Consider the following 22,306-nt stretch of genomic DNA (forward strand, 5'->3'; position numbering starts at 1 on the left):
GGCAGGGTGGAGAGCTGCAGGCAGGGTGGAGAGCTGCAGGCAGGGTGGAGAGCTGCAGGCAGGGTGGAGAGCTGCAGCCACTCAGGCGGATGGGACACAGGTGCGTGTCCCATCAACCTCTCCACCCTGCCACAGAAATATCTCAAGCCTTTTATTATTTTAATATTGCTGATTATGGTTTACAGTTTAAGATTAAGATTCCTAGAATATTCTAATTTTTTGAGATAGGATATTTGAGTTTTCATGATCAGCAATATTAAAATAATAAAAGGCTTGCATTATTTCAGTTGATTTGTAATGAATCCAGAATGGATGACAATTTTGTTTTTTTAATTGCATTACAGAAAATAAAGAACTTTATCACAATATTCTAATTTTCTGAGACTCCTGTAAATATTTATTTGTGTTTATTTCAGTTTGAACAAAAGAAAACAACCAAGAGAAGTTTGTTTATTTATTTGGAACAAAAAACATTTAAACAACAATTCTGCACAAATTCTGATCCAAGTCCTTCAGGATCCAGATCCAGATCCAGGTCCAGGTCCAGGACCAGGTCCAGGTCCAGGACCAGGTCCAGGTCCAGTTCTACCTCCGGTACTTGACCCGGGCGGCCGTCAGCAGGTCCCGGTACGGGGTCTGGGATCTCCGGGTCGGTCCAGATCCAGGTCCAGGTCCAGGTCCAGGACCAGGACCAGGTCCAGGTCCAGGTCCAGGTCCAGATCCAGGTCCAGGTCCAGGTCCAGGACCAGGTCCAGGACCAGGTCCAGGACCAGGACCAGGTCCAGGTCCAGGTCCAGGTCCAGATCCAGGTCCAGGTCCAGTTCTACCTCCGGTACTTGACCCGGGCGGCCGTCAGCAGGTCCCGGTACGGGGTCTGGGATCTCCGGGTCGGTCCAGGTCCAGGACCAGATCCAGATCCAGGTATCAGGTCCGGTTCTACCCCCGGTACTTGACCCGGGCGGCCGTCAGCAGGTCCCGGTACGGGGTCGGGGATCTCTGGACCGGCAGGTCCAGGATCCGGTGGACGGTTCTGGACCGGAGCAGCAGGTTCTGGCTGAACCCGACCAGACTGGAGCAGAACCAGTACAGGACCATGGACTGGGGGGACAGGGGGACAAGAGAGACAAGAGGGTCAGGTTCTGGTTCTGGGGGGACAGAGACCGGGTCAGGTTCTGGGGGTTCTGTAGTGCACTAGTCCCTGGTCTAATCCAGAACAGATCTAGACCAGATCTGGACCAGATCTGGACCAGATCTAGACCAGATCTGGTCCACTTGTGAAGGACTTTAACTCACGGAGGGAACAGTCGCCGCGATGGGAATCATCAGCAGAGAAAACCCTCGGATCCCGTTCAGCACCAGGTTCTGGACCCGGGTCTGGACCCGGGACCCCGAGGTCTGGACCTGGGACCCCCTCTGGAGGGAGACCACCTGGAGGAGAGACCCCCGTTAGCGTGCCGTTAGCATGATGACGTCACAGGTCACGTGACCAGAACCAGAACCAGAACCAGGACCAGGACTCACCTCCACGATCAGCAGGTTGGTGAGGCCCAGACAGACCGGCAGGATCCAGGTGGAGTCCGGAACCACCAGGTTAGAGAACCAGAGAACTCCGCCCTCCGCCAGCGCCGCCTGCAGGTCTGGAGGAACCAGAGAACAGGGGTCAGAGTCCTGGACCAGGACCGGGTCAGAGTCCTGGACCAGGACCGGGTCAGAGTCCTGCAGGTCTGGAGGGAACAGAGAGAGTTAAGGAGCTACAGGGTGGAGTTAAGGAGTTACAGGGTGGAGTTAAGGAGCTACAGGGAGGAGTTAAGGAGCTACAGGGTGGAGTTAAGGAGCTACAGGGTGGAGTTAAGGAGCTACAGGGTGGAGTTAAGGAGCTACAGGTGGAGTTAAGGAGCTACAGGGTGGAGTTAAGGAGCTACAGGTGGAGTTAAGGAGCTACAGGGTGGAGTTAAGGAGCTACAGGTGGAGTTAAGGAGCTACAGGGTGGAGTTAAGGAGTTACAGGTGGAGTTAAGGAGCTACAGGGTGGAGTTAAGGAGCTACAGGGTGGAGTTAAGGAGCTACAGGGTGGAGTTAAGGAGCTACAGGGTGGAGTTAAGGAGCTACAGGGTGGAGTTAAGGAGCTACAGGTGGAGTTAAGGAGCTACAGGTGGAGTTAAGGAGCTACAGGGAGGAGTTAAGGAGCTACAGGGTGGAGTTAAGGAGCTACAGGGAGGAGTTAAGGAGCTACAGGGTGGAGTTAAGGAGCTACAGGGAGGAGTTAAGGAGCTACAGGGTGGAGTTAAGGAGTTACAGGGTGGAGTTAAGGAGCTACAGGTGGAGTTAAGGAGCTACAGGGTGGAGTTAAGGAGCTACAGGGTGGAGTTAAGGAGCTACAGGTGGAGTTAAGGAGCTACAGGTGGAGTTAAGGAGCTACAGGGAGGAGTTAAGGAGCTACAGGTGGAGTTAAGGAGCTACAGGTGGAGTTAAGGAGCTACAGGTGGAGTTAAGGAGCTACAGGTGGAGTTAAGGAGTTACAGGGTGGAGTTAAGGAGCTACAGGGTGGAGTTAAGGAGTTACAGGGTGGAGTTAAGGAGCTACAGGGTGGAGTTAAGGAGTTACAGGTGGAGTTAAGGAGTTACAGGTGGAGTTAAGGAGTTACAGGGTGGAGTTAAGGAGTTACAGGTGGAGTTAAGGAGCTACAGGTGGAGTTAAGGAGTTACAGGGTGGAGTTAAGGAGCTACAGGTGGAGTTAAGGAGCTACAGGGTGGAGTTAAGGAGCTACAGGGAGGAGTTAAGGAGCTACAGGGAGGAGTTAAGGAGCTACAGGGAGGAGTTAAGGAGCTACAGGGTGGAGTTAAGGAGCTACAGGGTGGAGTTAAGGAGCTACAGGTGGAGTTAAGGAGCTACAGGTGGAGTTAAGGAGTTACAGGGAGGAGTTAAGGAGCTACAGAGAGGAGTTAAGGAGCTACAGGGTGGAGTTAAGGAGTTACAGGGTGGAGTTAAGGAGCTACAGGTGGAGTTAAGGAGCTACAGGGAGGAGTTAAGGAGCTACAGGTGGAGTTAAGGAGTTACAGGTGGAGTTAAGGAGCTACAGGTGGAGTTAAGGAGTTACAGGTGGAGTTAAGGAGCTACAGGTGGAGTTAAGGAGCTACAGGTGGAGTTAAGGAGCTACAGGGAGGAGTTAAGGAGCTACAGGTGGAGTTAAGGAGTTACAGGTGGAGTTAAGGAGCTACAGGTGGAGTTAAGGAGTTACAGGGTGGAGTTAAGGAGCTACAGGTGGAGTTAAGGAGCTACAGGTGGAGTTAAGGAGCTACAGGTGGAGTTAAGGAGTTACAGGGAGGAGTTAAGGAGCTACAGGTGGAGTTAAGGAGCTGAGGTTATTGATCGGAGCTCAGGTTCTGATTGATCGTACCTGATTGATCGGAGCTCAGGTTCTGATTGATCAGGTTCTGATTGATCGTACCTGACTGATCGGAGCTCAGGTTCCGCAGCGCCAGGGAGAACCCGACCCAGACCGGTAACTGGACCAGAACCAGCAGACTGGCCTTGAAGGGGTGGCAGTTGTCCCGGACGTAGAGCTGGGACACGAGCCGGCGCAGGTTCTTCTGGAACTGGAACCTGGACCAGAACCGGGTCAGAACAGAACCAGAACAGAACCGGGTCAGAACCGGGACCAGAACAGAACCGGTTACATCGGAACCTGGACCAGAACCGGGTCAGAACCTGGACCAGAACAGAACCGGATCAGCTGGAACCGGGACCAGAACAGAACCAGGTACAACTGGAAACCAAGCCCTGCTAGGAACCAGAACCAGAACCAGAGGAGGTTCTGGACTGTAGCTCCTATAATGTAATCATTTCCTGAAAATGTAATAAAATTTGCACTTAACTCAATCAAAAATGTAATAGAATATCCTGACTTGATATTGTAATAACATTTTTATGTTTATAAAATGTTTGTTTATATCGATTTAAAAAAAAAAAAAAAAATTGAGATTTGCACAAATGTTTTGTTATTTGCACAACTGTCAACCTCAGTGGAAAAGTCTGTTACTGTCTACATTGTATTAATTACAGTGTATTTTAATTTAATTGTTATGCAGGAAAGGGATATTTGTTTTATTTTATTAAGAAGCATTTTTATTCTATATATGCAGGCAGTTTATTTTTATTTCATTTGTTTTATACATGTTGATATTGTGCAGACCTCTGTTAATAAAGGAACCTGTGTGACATTTGGCACGAGGCTTTGTATTAAAACTGACTGTTTTTTTAAGAAATGAAGCTAACAGAGATGCTAACAGAGATGCTAACGGAGATGCTAACAGAGATGCTAACGGAGATGCTAACAGAGATGCTAACAGAGATGCTAACAGAGATGCTAACGGAGATGCTAACAGAGATGCTAACAGAGATGCTAACGGACATGCTAACGGACATGCTAACATAGATGCTAACAGATATGCTAACGGAGATGCTAACAGAGATGCTAACATAGATGCTAACAGAGATGCTAACGGAGATGCTAACAGAGATGCTAACAGAGATGCTAACGGAGATGCTAACGGACATGCTAACATAGATGCTAACAGATATGCTAACGGAGATGCTAACAGAGAGGCTAACAGAGATGCTAACGGAGATGCTAACATGGATGCTAACGGAGATGCTAACGGAGATGCTAACAGAGATGCTAACGGAGATGCTAACGGAGATGCTAACAGAGATGCTAACAGATATGCTAACGGAGATGCTAACAGAGATGCTAACGGAGATGCTAACGGAGATGCTAACAGAGATGCTAACAGAGATGCTAACAGAGAGGCTAACAGAGATGCTAACAGAGATGCTATGCTATAATGCTTTGGGGGAAACGCAAATTATGGCACAGAAAAAATATGGATATATATAGAGTATCAACATTCAGCTAGAAAATATCCAGATATGACTTTTGGTCCATATCGCCCAGCCCTAGTACATTATTTATTACATTTTCCTAGAAATAACCCCGGATCTTGACTTAGATAAACAGTTTATTTAAACCAGAACAAACATAGACCGTAGTTTACTGTACGATGTGAAGTTAAGTTAAGTTAAGTGAAGTTAAGTTTAACCGACAGTTCCAGCGTGGTCTCACCGGCTCTGTTTCTCCGTCCAGCCTCTCTCCTGAGATCGGACTGAAACTTCGTATCGAAGCCTCTTGGCCAGTTCTGAGATCTCGGCCTGCAGCGCCTCCACCTGCACACACGGTTACCACGGTTACAGGAGGTTACCACGGTTACAGGAGGTTACCACGGTTACCACGGTTACCACTGGTAAGGAGCGACGGTGCTGGTTCCTCTAGAGTTAAGGAGCAACGGTGCTGGTTAAGGAGCGACGGTGCTGGTTCCTCTAGATTTAAGGAGCGACGGTGCTGGTTCCTGTAGAGTTAAGGAGCGACGGTGCTGGTTCCTCTAGAGTTAAGGAGCGACGGTGCTGGTTCCTCTAGAGTTAAGGAGCGACGGTGCTGGTTCCTCTAGAGTTAAGGAGCGACGGTGCTGGTTCCTCTAGAGTTAAGGAGCGACGGTGCTGGTTCCTCTAGCGTTAAGGAGCGACGGTGCTGGTTCCTCTAAAGTTAAGGAGCGACGGTGCTGGTTCCTCTAGAGTTAAGGAGCGACGGTGCTGGTTCCTCTAGAGTTAAGGAGCGACGGTGCTGGTTCCTCTAGAGTTAAGGAGCGACGGTGCTGGTAGAGTTAAGGAGCGACGGTGCTGGTTCCTCTAGAGTTAAGGAGCGACGGTGCCGGTTCCTCTAGAGTTAAGGAGCGACGGTGCCGGTTCCTCTAGAGTTAAGGAGCGACGGTGCCGGTTCCTCTAGAGTTAAGGAGCGACGGTGCTGGTTCCTCTAAGGTTAAGGAGCGACGGTGCTGGTTCCTCTAGAGTTAAGGAGCGACGGTGCTGGTTCCTCTAGAGTTAAGGAGCGACGGTGCTGGTTCCTCTAAGGTTAAGGAGCGACGGTGCTGGTAGAGTTAAGGAGCGACGGTGCTGGTTCCTCTAAGGTTAAGGAGCGACGGTGCTGGTTCCTCTAGAGTTAAGGAGCGACGGTGCTGGTTCCTCTAGAGTTAAGGAGCGACGGTGCTGGTTCCTCTAGAGTTAAGGAGCGACGGTGCTGGTTCCTCTAGAGTTAAGGAGCGACGGTGCTGGTTCCTATAGAGTTAAGGAGCGACGGTGCTGGTTCCTCTAGAGTTAAGGAGCGACGGTGCTGGTTCCTCTAGAGTTAAGGAGCGACGGGGCTGGTTCCTCTAGAGTTAAGGAGCGACGGTGCCGGTTCCTCTAGAGTTAAGGAGCGACGGTGCTGGTAGAGTTAAGGAACGACGGTGCTGGTTCCTCTAGAGTTAAGGAGCGACGGTGCTGGTTCCTCTAGAGTTAAGGAGCGACGGTGCTGGTTCCTCTAGAGTTAAGGAGCGACGGTGCTGGTTCCTGTAGAGTTAAGGAGCGACGGTGCTGGTTCCTCTTGAGTTAAGGAGCGACGGTGATGGTTCCTCTAGAGTTAAGGAGCGACGGTGCTGGTTCCTCTAGAGTTAAGGAGCGACGGTGCCGGTTCCTCTAGAGTTAAGGAGCGACAGTGCCGGTTCCTCTAGAGTTAAGGAGCGACGGTGCCGGGTTCCTCTAGAGTTAAGGAGCGACGGTGCTGGTTCCTCTAGAGTTAAGGAGCGAGGGTGCTGGTTCCTCTAGAGTTAAGGAGCGACGGTGCTGGTTCCTCTAGAGTTAAGGAGCGACGGTGCTGGTTCCTCTAGAGTTAAGGAGCGACGGTGCTGGTTCCTCTAGAGTTAAGGAGCGACGGTGCTGGTAGAGTTAAGGAGCGACGGTGCTGGTTCCTCTAGAGTTAAGGAGCGACGGTGCCGGTTCCTCTAGAGTTAAGGAGCAACGGTGCCGGTTCCTCTAGAGTTAAGGAGCGACGGTGCCGGTTCCTCTAGAGTTAAGGAGCAACGGTGCCGGTTCCTCTAGAGTTAAGGAGCGACGTGCTGGTTCCTCTAGAGTTAAGGAGCGACGGTGCCGGTTCCTCTAGAGTTAAGGAGCGACGGTGCCGTTCCTCTAGAGTTAAGGAGCGACGGTGCTGGTAGAGTTAAGGAGCGACGGTGCTGGTTCCTCTAGAGTTAAGGAGCGACGGTGCCGGTTCCTCTAGAGTTAAGGAGCGACGGTGCCGGTTCCTCTAGAGTTAAGGAGCGACGGTGCTGGTTCCTCTAAGGTTAAGGAGCGACGGTGCCGGTTCCTCTAGAGTTAAGGAGCGACGGTGCTGGTTCCTCTAGAGTTAAGGAGCGACGGTGCTGGTTCCTCTAGAGTTAAGGAGCGACGGTGCTGGTTCCTCTAGAGTTAAGGAGCGACGGTGCTGGTTCCTCTAGAGTTAAGGAGCAACGGTGCTGGTTCCTCTAGAGTTAAGGAGCTACGGTGCTGGTTCCTCTAGAGTTAAGGAGCGACGGTGCCGGTTCCTCTAGAGTTAAGGAGCGACGGTGCCGGTTCCTCTAGAGTTAAGGAGCGACGGTGCTGGTTCCTCTAAGGTTAAGGAGCGACGGTGCTGGTTCCTCTAGAGTTAAGGAGCGACGGTGCTGGTTCCTCTAGAGTTAAGGAGCGACGGTGCTGGTTCCTCTAAGGTTAAGGAGCGACGGTGCTGGTAGAGTTAAGGAGCGACGGTGCTGGTTCCTCTAAGGTTAAGGAGCGACGGTGCTAGCTCACCTTGGCCAGGACCAGCAGCTGGTAGGCGGCCAGGGGCAGCGTGACGAGGGTCCGCACCGACACCGTGGCCCCCACGATGCTCAGCCACCAGGGCAGCCCGGTCAGCTGCTGCAGCCCCGACAGGAAGTCCTCACACACGTGGACGGGGGCCGAGTCCGCCAGACCGCTGTACCAGGAATCTGGACCTGGGGCCCCCAGATCTGGACCTGCTGGACCCGGGGCCCCCCCAGGACCAGGGCCCCCCCCAGCTGGACCAGAGCTGGGTAGAGGAGCCAAAAATTGTACTCAAGTAAAAGTACTGTTACTTCAGAATAATATGACTCAAGTAGAAGTAAAAAGTATCATCCAAATAATTACTTGAGTAAAAGTAAAAAAGTACTTGGTGAAAAAACTACTCAAGTACTGAGTAACTGTTCAGTAACGTCTGATTTATTTTTTTAACACAACCATTCAAACAGAAAAAAGTACAAAATAATCATCTTCAGGAAAATTTAATCAATAAAATAATAAAATTAATTAAAATTAATAAAAAAATTGCTTAAATTAAAAGAATCTTAAAGTAAATTCAAGTATTTTAATAAATAATAAAATAAATAAAATAATAACAGAATCAAAAAATAAATTAAGCACAAGTAGCACAACATTTCCAGTCTTTGTATTTTTCTTTTTTAACCAGAACTAGAACAAACATGAACTCATAGAAATGTAACTCGTTACTACCCACCTCTGATCTGGACCTGCAGGACCCGGGGCCCCCCCAGGACCCGGGGCCCCCCCAGCACCAGGGGCCCCCCCAGGGGCCCCCCCTCCCTCACCTGCCAGAGTCCTGACCCCCCACAGTCCTGCAGGGGGGGCAGGGGCCCCCCTGAGGACCACCTGTCCCCCCAGGGGCCCCAGGGCCCTCAGGGGCCCCACCAACCTGCCCGCCCTCTGCATGCACACGGCCGTGGTGTGCAGCGGGACTGCGCATGCGTGATAACAGCGCTACTCCCTCAAGGTCCCGCAGGTTCCCGGATAAATGTCAGACCGTCACTAAGTCCAGGATTGTGACGTCAGGGAGATTCTAAACTCCATAAAAATTATTAAAAACCAGTAAAACGCTGGTTTGTGTCCGATCGTAGCTGTAATAACTGTAAACACGAGATTTACTTGGAAAGTGCAGCCGCCGCAACGGAACCGGAAGTTATGCTGCAGTCCTTCACAATAAGAGAGTGACCAGTGCGCCTGCGCAGACTCCCAACCCTTTTTTTTTTCTCCTTTTATTGAGAATACATTCAAATACAAACAACAAGGCATCACATTTTTTCAACATGTATCAGGGAAAAGGTGCATAAAGAGAGAACAGAAGGAAAAGAAATAAAATAAAAAAAGGTAAATAACTTAAGGGGCTAGTTATCCAATAAATTATATTCTTCAATTGTGTTCAAAAGTTGTTTTGCATTTCTTTTTGTCATGAGTTTAAGGGCTTTAAAAAATGGAGGAATTCGTTGTGGAATATACAAAAACCAGGTTTCACCTTCATATACTTAGATCTGTGGATGTGGAATTTACCCAGAATTATAATGTTATTGATAAGGAAATCATGGATGTTATTGTCCATTGAAAGTCCAAAAATAATAGTTTCACGTGAGAAATCCTGCAGGTCAAAAACCTTTGGGTGAAGCCGGTCATGTTTATCCTGCCAAAGGGTTTTAGAATACATAAATGATCAGTAGTTTCACATCCATCACAGAACATACAGTTATTAGTTTAATACCAGATCACTGGATGGATAAACATCATTTAAGGTTTTAAAATGGAGTTCTTTTGCTTTGGGAGCGATTGGAAATGTTAAATATTTTGTTCGTAACATGGTGATGATATTTATGTTTGGGGTAAAATTGTAAGATTGAGTTTCTATATTCTATATATATCTATATTTCTATATATATATAGAAATATAGATATATATATATATTTCTAATTTCTATAATATCTATACCAAGGGGTATGAAATGAAATGAAACATATTTCTAATTGATTTGTTTGGAATTTTACCATCGTTAAAGTCACAGCCACCAACCTAAAGTTGTGGAAAAAGAGGGTTAGTTACAATACCCTTTATTAAAATCAGAATAGATGTGGGGATGGCCTTGGTGACAGATGTAAATGTGGTACGGTTGCAGCCTGGGTCATATTTAAGGCTAAAGTTCTCATGAAAACAGATCCCCACCGCTGTCACAGACTCCCCATCGTCCAGGTCAGGGTTGGGATGGAACAATAAAGACTAAATAATAATAAATAAATAAACTCCCTCAGGAATAAACTCCCTATTATTATTATTATTATTATTATTATTATTATTATTATTATTATTATTATTATTATTATTATTATTAAAATAATTCAGAGTCGACTCATGTAAAGTTTTTCTTCAACGTTTCAAAAAAGACACTGTTGTTTGTGTGAAGGAAAATGAAGATGATTCTCATTTATTTTTATCTTTCTCTACAACATTATAATATCTGTAATGTATTAGTGTCTATGTTGAACCACATTTATCTCTTTGCTTTAAACATTTATTGTTTGGCTTCATTGACTATCCTGTTAAAAAAAAACAATTTTATATCATTAATCTTATATTATTATTGGCAAAACGGTTTATTCATAAATCCCGTTATATTAATCAAAAGCCTCTTTTTTTGTATTTTTGAAAATTGGGTCAAACATTATATTAGAACATTAGTCTCTCCACCAATCAGAGGCCGTAAGACCTTTTAATGTATTTCTGTAAGTTTGTGTCTCTTTTAAATGTATTTCTATAAGTTTGTGTCTCTTTTTAATGTATTTATGTAAGTTTGTGTCTCTTTTTAATGTATTTATGTAAGTTTTTGTCTCTTTTTCATGTATTTATGTAAGTTTGTGATCTTTTTCGTGTATTTATGTAAGTTTGTGTCTCTTTTAAATGTATTTCTGTAAGTTTGTGTCTCTTTTTCATGTATTTCTGTAGTTCATTGTTTCATCGTGTCCTGATTTTCCTCCGCTGGGTGTTTGTCGCCCCCTGGTGGAGGATTGTGCTGTTTGCATTTTGTCTTTCAATAAAAAAAAAAAAAAAAACAAAAAAACCTCCATAGCCGTCTCACTCATAGACATTTAAACATATATATTTATATATATATATATATATATATATATATATATATATATATATATATATATATATATATATATATATATATATATATATATACATATATCTATCTATAGCCCCTTTCACACAGAGATTCCGCAATATTGGTGTAAAGAAGTCCTGCCAATACGCCGCCTTTGTTGGTTCACACAGAACCATACAACGCCGGCATAACGCCGCTCCCGTCTGTAAATTCACACAGCATGCCGGCGTTCCGCAATCAGAGGCGTGACGACAGCGTCAGCGCTGGCCCCGGCTGGCCCCGGCATGCCGGCTGTGTCATTCACACAGACCCCGTTTCGTCTCTGTGACGGCTCTGTGACTACCTCCGCTGCCGGCTTATTGGTGGGGCCACTTGGCCCCCCCATTCCGCCTCCGTGACTTTCACACAGAACAGCGAGGCGGCTTAAAGGCGCAACGTTCCCGCCTCGAACTGGCTGTGTGAAAGGGGCTTTTATATACATGTATATGTCTATGGTCTCATATATCGATATATCGAAGTTTTAATATATATCGATATATTTTCAAACGCGATATAGTACGAGACAATATCGTTTATATCGATTTAAAAAAATATATATATATATATATATATATATTTTTTTTTTACATTTTTTTTATGATTTTGATATAGCTTATTTTGGGACAAATTGACTTGAATGTTTTATTTGAGATTTGCACAAATGTTTTGTTATTTGCACAACTGTCAACCTCAGTGGAAAAGTCTGCCTGTTACTGTCTACACCAGTGGTCCTCAACCTTTCTTCAGTCATGTTCCACCTGTGAAATGTTTCTCAGCCAAGTTCCCCCTAACAGGACTATAGGACTGGTACCTGGACCTGGTACCGGTCCTGTAGTCCTGGTACCAGAACCAGTACCCCCTAACAGGACTAGAGGACTGGTACCTGGACCTGGTACCGGTCCTATAGTCCTGGTACCAGAACCAGTTCCCCCTAACAGGACTAGAGGACTGGTACCTGGACCTGGTACCGGTCCTATAGTCCTGGTACCAGAACCAGTTCCCCCTAACAGGACTAGAGGACTGGTACCTGGACCTGGTACCGGTCCTCTAGTCCTGGTACCAGAACCAGTACCCCCTAACAGGACTATAGGACTGGTACCTGAACCTGGTACCGGTCCTGTAGTCCTGGTACCAGAACCAGTTCCCCCTAACAGGACTAGAGGACTGGTACCTGGACCTGGTACCGGTCCTATAGTCCTGGTACCAGAACCAGTTCCCCCTAACAGGACTAGAGGACTGGTACCTGGACCTGGTACCGGTCCTCTAGTCCTGGTACCAGAACCAGTACCCCCTAACAGGACTATAGGACTGGTACCTGAACCTGGTACCGGTCCTGTAGTCCTGGTACCAGAACCAGTTCCCCCTAACAGGACTAGAGGACTGGTACCTGGACCTGGTACCGGTCCTATAGTCCTGGTACCAGAACCAGTACCCCCTAACCAGCACAAAGCACTTTTGGTTGTAAAAAAAAGAGCTAAAACAGAGCACTGTGCCATCAGTAACTGATTTATTAAACATAAAAATATGCTGCTGCTTCAACCACGACTACATCGTTGGTCCAAGTGATTGACAGGTGAAGCCAGGTGATTGACAGGTGAAGCCAGGTGATTGACAGGTGAAGCAGGTGATTGACAGGTGAAGCCAGGTGATTGACAGGTGAAGCCAGGTGATTGACAGGTGAAGCAGGTGATTGACAGGTGAAGACAGGTGATTGACAGGTGAAGACAGGTGATTGACAGGTGAAGCAGGTGATTGACAGGTGAAGACAGGTGATTGACAGGTGAAGCCAGGTGATTGACAGGTGAAGCAGGTGATTGACAGGTGAAGCAGGTGATTGACAGGTGAAGCAGGTGATTGACAGGTGAAGCCAGGTGATTGACAGGTGAAGCCAGGTGATTGACAGGTGAACCAGGTGATTGACAGGTGAAGACAGGTGATTGACAGGTGAAGCAGGTGATTGACAGGTGAAGACAGGTGATTGACAGGTGAAGACAGGTGATTGACAGGTGAAGCCAGGTGATTGACAGGTGAAGCCAGGTGATTGACAGGTGAAGCCAGGTGATTGACAGGTGAAGACAGGTGATTGACAGGTGAATCCAGGTGATTGACAGGTGAAGCCAGGTGATTGACAGGTTAGGTGGAACTATCCTGGTGTGGGGGGGGAAACTCTAGGGTTTTAGGATAATAAGTTGAATATTCTACTCCTGAAGATAAAATTCATTTTATGAATTTAGACTTATATTTTCCCTCAATTTTTTATGAAATATTTATTTTTAAAGGATTTTTGCATGGATGCTACTTTTTAACTATATGTATATCTTAAAATCTCCCGTACCCCCTGTAGTACCTTCACGTCCCCCCAGGGGTAAGCGTACCCCCATTTGAGAACCACTGGTCTACATTGTATTAATTACAGTGTATTTTAATTTAATTGTTATGCAGGAAAGGGATATTTGTTTTATTTTATTCAAGAAGCATTTTTATTCTATATATGCAGCAGTTTATTTTTATTTCATTTGTTTTATACATGTTGATATTGTGCAGACCTCTGTTAATAAAGGAACCTGTGTGACATTTGGCACGAGGCTTTGTATCAAAACTGACTGTTTTTTTAAGAAATGAAGCTAACAGAGATGCTAACAGAGATGCCAACAGAGATGCTAACAGAGATGTTAACAGAGATGCTAACAGAGATGTTAACAGAGATGTTAACAGAGATGCTAACAGAGATGCTAACAGAGATGCTAACAGAGATGCTAACAGAGATGCTAACAGGGATGCTAACTGAGATGCTAACAGAGATGCTAACGGAGATGCTAACAGAGATGCTATCAGAGATGCTAACAGAGATGCTATCAGAGATGCTAACAGAGATGCTAACAGAGAAGCTAACAGAGATGCTAACAGAGATGCTATCAGAGATGCTAACAGAGATGCTATCAGAGATGCTAACAGAGATGCTATCAGAGATGCTAACAGAGATGCTAACAGAGAAGCTAACAGAGATGCTAACAGAGATGCTAACAGAGATGCTAGCAGAGATGCTAACATAGATGCTAACAGAGATGCTAACAGAGATGCTAACAGAGATGCCAACAGAGATGCTAACAGAGATGCTAACAGAGATGCTAACAGAGATGCTAACAGAGATGCCAACAGAGATGCTAACAGAGATGCTAACAGAGATGCTAACAGGGATGCTAACAGAGATGCCAACAGAGATGCTAACAGAGATGCTAACAGAGATGCTAACAGAGATGCTAACAGAGATGCCAACAGAGATGCTAACAGAGATGCTAACAGAGATGCTAACAGAGATGCTAACAGAGATGCTAACAGAGATGCTATGCTATAATGCTTTGGGGGAAACCCCAATTATGGCACAGAATAAATATGGATATATATCGAGTATCAACATTCAGCTAGAAAATATCCAGCTATGACTTTTGGTCCATATCACCCAGCCCTAACAGGACTAACTTCCCGTGTTGGTTATTGAGGATTATGGGTTATTGGATAAGAAATGTAACAACAAGTTTATAAGTGCTGTCTTTAAGTGGAGATCATTAAACGACTATCAGAGGTTTATATATATATATATATATATATATATATATATATATATATATATATATATATATATATATATATATATATATATATATTTATATTCTGACACTTTAGTCTTTAAGTTTGTTTACATTAGAAAAAGACACTCAAATTATATTAAATGGCCCAAAGTCAAGGAAACTCATTTTAAATTGATTAATAAAATGTATCCAACCGCTGAATTCTTGAGACATAGGTTTAAATTTAAAGTTAATGAATCTAAAGAATCACTTGATCACATGTTTTTATTGTGTCTCAAAAGTTTTTTGGTGTGAAATTAGAAATTGTCTATATTTAAAAATGAATGACTTTCCAAAATTAGAAATCATTAACATTATTTTTTACATAGATACTATTGACAATCAGTGTCCTTGTTAGTTAATGTCATTCTCTTACTGGCTAAATAAATATCACATACATTGTTGTAAGTGGAGAAAAATGAAGCTTCTTTCCATTTTTTTATAAATGATTTCAAAAGTTTTTTGTTTCTATAAAAAATATTAAGTCAAATAACTCTGCAAAAAAATTATTAACCAATATATCAAAGTATCTTTTATTTTAAGTCTCTTTCTGAAATGTTGATGATTTAAAATGCCTTACTGTTCCTTTGTATTAACTTACTTGTCTCTTATTTTTGTTTATATGTCTCTTGTTCATGAAACCTCCCAAAGGTTCTTTTTCTTATTATATTTCCTCTACTAGCAGTTTGTATAAAACGTGTTTTTCTTGTTTAAAAAATTGTGTTAAAAAAAAAAAAAGGTGTTTTATTGTGAAGGTCAGCGGAAGTGAGGCGGCAGGCCGCCTCAGAGAGGGCGGAAGTGACGCAGCAGCCCGAGCCAACATGGCGGAGTTCGGCGGCGCCGGCCTGACGGCGGCTCTGCTGCTGTTCTCGGCGCTGACTCTGATGGACGTGTACGTGGGCAGGACGGGCCCGGGGGCCCGGGCCCCGGAGCCCGGAGACCCGCAGCCCGCAGCCCCGCCGCGGGGCCCGGAGCCCGGGGAAGGAGCCTACACCGGCCCGGTGCTGCGGTTCCACTACTGGTGAGGGCTCCGGGAAAACTTTATTTAAACACCGCGACATTACAAGGAGTCACGTGACCAACGAACCAGCCCAGACAGTTTAATAATAATAATAATAATAATAATAATAATAATAATAATAATAATTAATTAATTAATTAATTAATTAATTAATTAATTAATAATAATTATTAATCCTGAATGTAAGGACCAATCGTGTAGAATAACCAAACATTTTTTCCATTTTCTGTCTATTTTGATTTTTAATTTTTGAAAATTTGGTTTTTAGCATTTTATGCAAATGTAACCCCAGGACAGAATATAAAGTAATGAAATATAGACAGTTTATGCAATTATAACTGAAAACGTTTATGTTTTTATACCATAACATATTTAAAGGCAAAAACATGGCGTTAGGGTTGTAATGTAATGATGGAAAAAAATAAATCAAATAAAAAAATCGATCTTTAGACATATGAATCAATTTTTAGGAATTAATATGAGAATCGATTTAGAATTGGAAAATCAATTTTTTCAACACAGGCCTACACATGACCGTGTGTGTGTGTGTGTGTGTGTGTGTGTGTGTGTGTGTGTGTGTGTGTGTGTGTGTGTGTGTGTGTGTGTGTGTGTGTGTGTGTGCGCGCGCGCGTGTGCGCGTGTGCGTGTGTGTGTGTGTGTGTGTTCCAGTATTTCCTGAGGTTACAGCAAGGTCTTCCAGGATTATTCTCAGGCGATCGGCCAGGTTTACCCCGACCTGCGGATCCAGGGAGACAACTACCCCCCCACCCCCATCAACAGGTGAGACAACTACCAAAGTTTTATTTTGAAGGAGCCGTCTGGACAGGAAGTGCAGTCCTAACTAGTGCTGGGCGGTATGACCAAAAATTTATATCACGGTATTTTTTTTTTCATGCACAACTGGGTGTTAACCACATTTTCTAATGATTTGGAAAGGAATTGCTGCAGTAAATTGGCTTAGAATGGCCCATTTTACTGTCATGAGGAGGAAATATTGTAGAAAAACATGAATGTCCACACTAGTATAAATACAGGTTTGCACTAGTATAAATACAGGTTTACACTAGTATAAATACAGGTTTGCACTAGTATAAATACAGGTTTGCATGGCCGGCTCTTATGATTCTAATGACGTGAGAGAATCAGTCAGACAACACTTAAAGTGTTGTCTGACTTGACTTTTCTCCCGCACTTCTAGTGTTCCCTGTAGACGTGGTGGACGCTAGTGATGCACCGAAATGAACATTTGTGGCCGAAACCGAAACCGAAAATAATAATAAACACTTGGCCGAATACCGAACAATACCGAACATGGTTCTTCAGCAGTTTTTCATTTATTTTACCAATTTTTTCACCATTGCATAAATCAAATACATTTGAGTTAGGCTTTTCAAAGAAAAAAATCTTTTACAAAATTACAAGGTAGAAAATATTTATTGAACATAAAAAACTGAACATGTTTGAATTTCCAGCATTCTGTTGTTTTGGTTCCACCTCCTGGTGAATGTTGGTAAAATTCTTATGGGGTTAGTTTTTGGTTTCAACGATTTATGTTTGTGGTTCAACCGTTACGGAGCGGCCAGTCTATTTCCTTATTTTACAACACCGTTATTAATTGTTCGGTTTTTTCCCACTTATTCCACCGAACACCCAAAGTTTTTTTTTGCCATTTTCAGCCGAACAATTTCGGTTACCGAACAATTGGTGCATCACTAGTCCTAACCCTAACCCTCTGGACAGGAAGTGCAGTCCTAACCCTAACCCTCTGGACAGGAAGTGCAGTCCTAACCCTAACCCTCTGGACAGGAAGTGCAGTCCTAACCCTAACCCTCTGGACAGGAAGTGCAGTCCTAACCCTAACCCTCTGGACAGGAAGTGCAGTCCTAACCCTAACCCTCTGGACAGGAAGTGCAGTCCTAACCCTAACCCTCTGGACAGGAAGTGCAGTCCTAACCCTACCCGTCCTCCTGCAGGTTTCTGGGTAACTTCATCTCGTACCTGAAGATGTTCCTGCTGCTGCTCATCGTTACCGGCCAGAACCCCTTCATGTTCCTGGGCCTGGAAACCCCTGGAGCCTGGACCTGGGCCTGGACCTGGAGCCAGGACAACAAGGTAGACCTGAACCCTGAACCTTAACCCTAACCCCTTAACCTGAACCCTAACCCCTAAACCTGAACCCTAACCCCTTAACCTTAACCCTAACCCCTAAACCTTGACCCTGACCCCTAAACCTTAACCCTAACCCCTAAACCTTAACCCTAACCCCTAAACCCCAACCCTCTCTGTCATCCATGTTCCTGCTCCCACAGCAACAAACTTCTACGTTTGTGTTCTCAGATCTTCTCCTGCCTGATGGTTTTCTTCCTCTGCAACATGATGGAGACCCACTTCCTGTCCACGGGAGCCTTCGAGGTCACTCTGAACGGTGGGTTCTGATTAGTCGGACTCTGAACGGGGGGTTCTGATTGGTCGGTACAGGACTCTGGTGCACTGAGTAGAAACTGAGAGGAAAAGTATTTCTGTTGAAGCTGCTGAAATCCTGGAGAATATTGACGCCAGTGCAGGAGGAGACCTGGGTCTCACAAATCTACAAACAAAAAATATATATTTTTTGCAAATTATTTAACTGTATTTTCACTTATTTATTCTCTCTCTCACTCAAGTTAAGCACAATTCAGTATTATACACGCACGCACGCGCACGCACACATGCGCGGACACACACGTGCGCACGGACACGCGCGCGCATGGAAACACGCACGGACACGCGCGCACGGACACGCGCGCACGGACACGCGCACGGACACACGCGCGGACACACGTGCGCACGGACACGCGCCCGCACGGACACGCACGCGCGGCAGCACACATACACGCACGGACACGCGCCCACACGGACGCGCACGCGCGGAAGCACACACACACGCACGGACACGCGCACGCACACACACACGCACGGACACGCGCGCACACGCACGCACGCACACACGCACGCACGGACACACGCACACCCAAACACGCACACCCAAACACGCACACGCACGTATGTAGCGGAGCAGCGGAGTCACTTCCTGTTTCCTGTTTGTTCCTCAGATGTTCCTGTTTGGTCGAAGCTTCAGTCCGGCTACGTCCCCAACATCCAGGAAATGTTCCAGATCCTGGACACCCACCTGAAGATCAACCAGGGTCAGGTGACCTTCCCTTAGAGCTCAGGTCACATGACCTTCCCCTAGTCCTCTGCTGCGTTCAGGTTCCTCTCTGTGATGCGTTCAGGGTCTGCTGGCGTTTATGAAGGTTTGGTCTGAAAGCTAACTGGATCCCACCGGATGTCCCGCCACTGGACCGTCTGTCTCTGCACCAGGACTACCCACAATGCACCAGGACTACCCACAATGCACCAGGACTACCCACAATGCACCAGGACTACCCACAATGCACCAGGACTACCCACAATGCACCTGTGAGCCCTCAGGACTGCACACTATGTTGCCGTGGTTACCTGAAACATTCTGTTGCCATGGTTACCTGAAACACTGTTGCCATGGTTACCTTCTTAAACATTAAAGATAAAATAGTGAAAATGTCCTTCGTAAATCCGACGTGTTCAGATGTTTGTAGTTTGTAGTTTATTAGTTTGTAGTTTAGTTTGTAGTTTATTAGTTTGTAGTTTGTAGTTTAGTTTATTAGTTTGTAGTTTGTAGTTTATTAGTTTGTAGTTTATTAGTTTGTAGTTTGTAGTTTATTAGTTTGTAGTTTGTAGTTTATTAGTTTGTAGTTTATTAGTTTGTAGTTTGTAGTTTGTCTTTCTCTCGACGTCTACAGGAAACAGGAAACAGGAAACAGGATGTTTGGTATTTTCTCTGTTCCTCCTGTTCTTCACTTGTGTTTTCTAATGAGTTTATTGATTATTCATTTGATCGTGTATGTGAATTAAAATCACCAATCTACAGCTGGAAGTTTAGTTTCTACACTGAAGTGGAACATGGATTTTTTTGATTTTATTTTATTTTGTACATGTAAAAACAACAATTAAAGAGAAGATAAGAAAACAAAACAAAGAATTTCATATTTTAACACTTAATATCTTAATCATAAAAGTGCAAAAGGAGAAGGAAGAATTATAAATTTATTTAATCCTACCCCCATTCACTAATCATTTATTAGCACATATTTATAATAATACTAACTAGTTATAATATAACTACTATACGGTAATTATACTCACACACTTACCCTTACATGCCCATATAAATATTTATATAAATATACTTATTTACACCATACTATCTCAATTAACTCCATCTGATATATATATATATATATATATATATGTATATATATATATATATATATATATATATATATATATATATATATACACACACACACATATACTTATATATGGAGGATTTTTTGTGCCAAAATTAAATAAACAAATACATCATTAATTAATTAAAATGGGAATTAAATATATCATTAATTAATGAAATGTGTCATTAATTAATTAATTAAATGCTGAAATAATACATATATATTTTTACTTAAAATGAATTGTATTTTAATTAATTAATGACATATTTCATTCTAATTTTAATTAATTAATGACATATTTCATTAATTAATGATATATTTAATTCCCATTTTAATTAATTAATGATGTATTTATTTATTTAATTTTGGCACAAAATATCCTCCATAGTTTTACTGGTAATATTTGATAAATAGATATTTCTTTTTTATTGAAAATGTATCGTTTCATCCACTAAGGCAGAGAAACCTTGACATTAACCATATATATATATATATATATATATATATATATATATATATATATATATATATATATATATATATATATATATATATGGACATTAACGGCATCAGCAGTCGCTGCTGCTTTGTTTACTTCCGGTATCTCCTCCGCTCAGCGGAGCCTCGACCAATAGGAAAAGCGGATGCTGCTACGTCATCCTCGTGTGTGAACAAGCTGTCAGCTCATTGGTCGCCTGGAGGAGGGAGAAGTTTACCGTAAGTTTCATATAAAGTGCCAGTTATTCGTTTTCCACTGGCATTTTATGACTATTTTCTGACTTTCACAGTAAAACAGGACAAAGTGCGTCCTTTTTCAGCTCAATACGGGACTTTAGTCATAAATACGGGACTTTAGTCATAAATACGGGACTTTAGTCATAAATACGGGACTTTAGTCATAAATACGGGACTTTAGTGATAAATACAGACTTTAGTTGATAAATACAGGACTTTAGTTGATAAATACAACGGTTGGCGACACTAGTTTCAGTTATTATAATAATAATAATAATAATAATAATAATAATAATAATAATAATAATAATAATAATAATAATAATAATAATAATAATAATAATATAATTATAGTTAACGGTCCAGCTGCTGTTTGTTTTTTTGTTGTTGTTTTTTAAAATTTATTTCACAAAAACATGAATTTACAAATTCTATTTCTTCAACAGAACATAGAGATCACATTTCATGCCAGGGGGATAAAAGTTTACAAGAAAACATTAAAATGAGCAGATATTATAGTTTTGATTAAGAGAATATTTCATGGAGTCCATTACTGTTTGAGATCATTTTAAAAAGCAACAAAAGAAGGTTTTCTACGTGTAAATTTAGGCCGCGTTCAGACTGCAGGCAAATCTGATATATATCTGATTCCTTCTCATATCCGATTTTCAGGGCTGACAGTCCACACAGTTTTTAGCAAGTGTCCATATCGGATCTGGTTCTGTTCAGACTGGGCCACATCATTGACTGATCTGACGGGTTGCCGTAGCAACGACGTCGGAGCGGAGGCGTCACCCAGCGCGTGTATATACAGTGTTAAGTCATGTAATTGCAACATCAAAAACAATAACAATATGGAGCCAGCTCACATGCTGTTCCAGACCTGTAAAGCTGGGCATACACTGAGACTGCCCCATCTCACTCTAATCCTCCCGTCGGACCTCTGTGTGCTGGAACACGAGGCTGGTTTTTGGGCAAAACGTGCGTCCTGCCCACCCGATCAAAGGTTATGGGGATCCTTTATTTTTTTACAATTTTATTTTTTTATATATATAAATATATATATATATATATATATATATATATATATATATATATATATATATATATATATATATATATGTATATATATATATATATATCTGTACCGTTTCTGATTGGGTCGGCACTGCGCATCCTTTTTAGACATAACAATGAACGCATACCGCAAAAGTTGTGTCTCGGCAGAGGCACCCGACGTCCCAGCAAAATGAGAAACAGAGAAAAGTGTTCAGAACAAAACCAGCAGCAAACTAACAAACCAACCAACAAAGCTCAGAGTTAACAAAACCAACCAGCAATGAACAACTGGCAGCCCCGCTCTCTAACCTTTAACCTTTAACCTTTAACCTCCTCCTGATGAGCTGACGGGCTGCAGGTTCAGGCTCACAGCGACTGAAGGCTGATTTATGGTTCCGCGTTACACCAACGCAGACCTACGGCGTAGGGTACGCGGCGACCCGCACCGTACGTGGAAATGCAGTCTTTTTTTCTGCTATTAAAACATGATTGGTAATGTGAATTTGCAACACTTAAACTACAAATAATAGTTTTTGACGTGACATCAGAGATTGTACATGCTCTCTGTGAAAGGATGAGTAGCTCCACAACTGGAAATGGGCGGGTGGTTTGGAGCGTCTGGGACAGTCATATCCCATCTGAGTGTTTGGATGTTCAGACTGACACG

General features: G+C 43.5%; 2 protein-coding genes across 2 annotated transcripts; one reads left to right on the plus strand and one right to left on the minus strand.

Moving 5' to 3' along the window:
* Positions 1-739: 739 nt before the first annotated feature.
* LOC133447743 (cytochrome c oxidase assembly protein COX18, mitochondrial) lies at positions 740-8,630 on the minus strand. Its single transcript, XM_061726470.1, has 8 exons — positions 8,510-8,630; positions 7,695-7,942; positions 5,122-5,222; positions 3,448-3,602; positions 1,522-1,637; positions 1,294-1,428; positions 973-1,098; positions 740-859 (listed from the first exon to the last, which is right to left on the minus strand). Exons 1-8 carry the CDS (start codon positions 8,628-8,630, stop codon positions 824-826), a joined length of 1,038 nt encoding a protein of 345 aa, XP_061582454.1. The 3' UTR covers positions 740-823.
* A 6,682-nt stretch (positions 8,631-15,312) lies between these two features.
* Positions 15,313-19,579, plus strand: selenot2 (selenoprotein T, 2). Its single transcript, XM_061726097.1, has 5 exons — positions 15,313-15,535; positions 16,205-16,315; positions 17,509-17,647; positions 17,873-17,960; positions 18,628-19,579. The coding sequence occupies exons 1-5, from the start codon at positions 15,336-15,338 to the stop codon at positions 18,738-18,740; spliced, it is 651 nt and encodes a 216-aa protein (XP_061582081.1). The 5' UTR covers positions 15,313-15,335; the 3' UTR covers positions 18,741-19,579.
* The last annotated feature ends 2,727 nt before the right edge of the window (positions 19,580-22,306 follow it).

This window comes from Cololabis saira, chromosome 7, assembly GCF_033807715.1.
Source record: "Cololabis saira isolate AMF1-May2022 chromosome 7, fColSai1.1, whole genome shotgun sequence".
Classification (NCBI taxonomy): domain Eukaryota; kingdom Metazoa; phylum Chordata; class Actinopteri; order Beloniformes; family Belonidae; genus Cololabis; species Cololabis saira.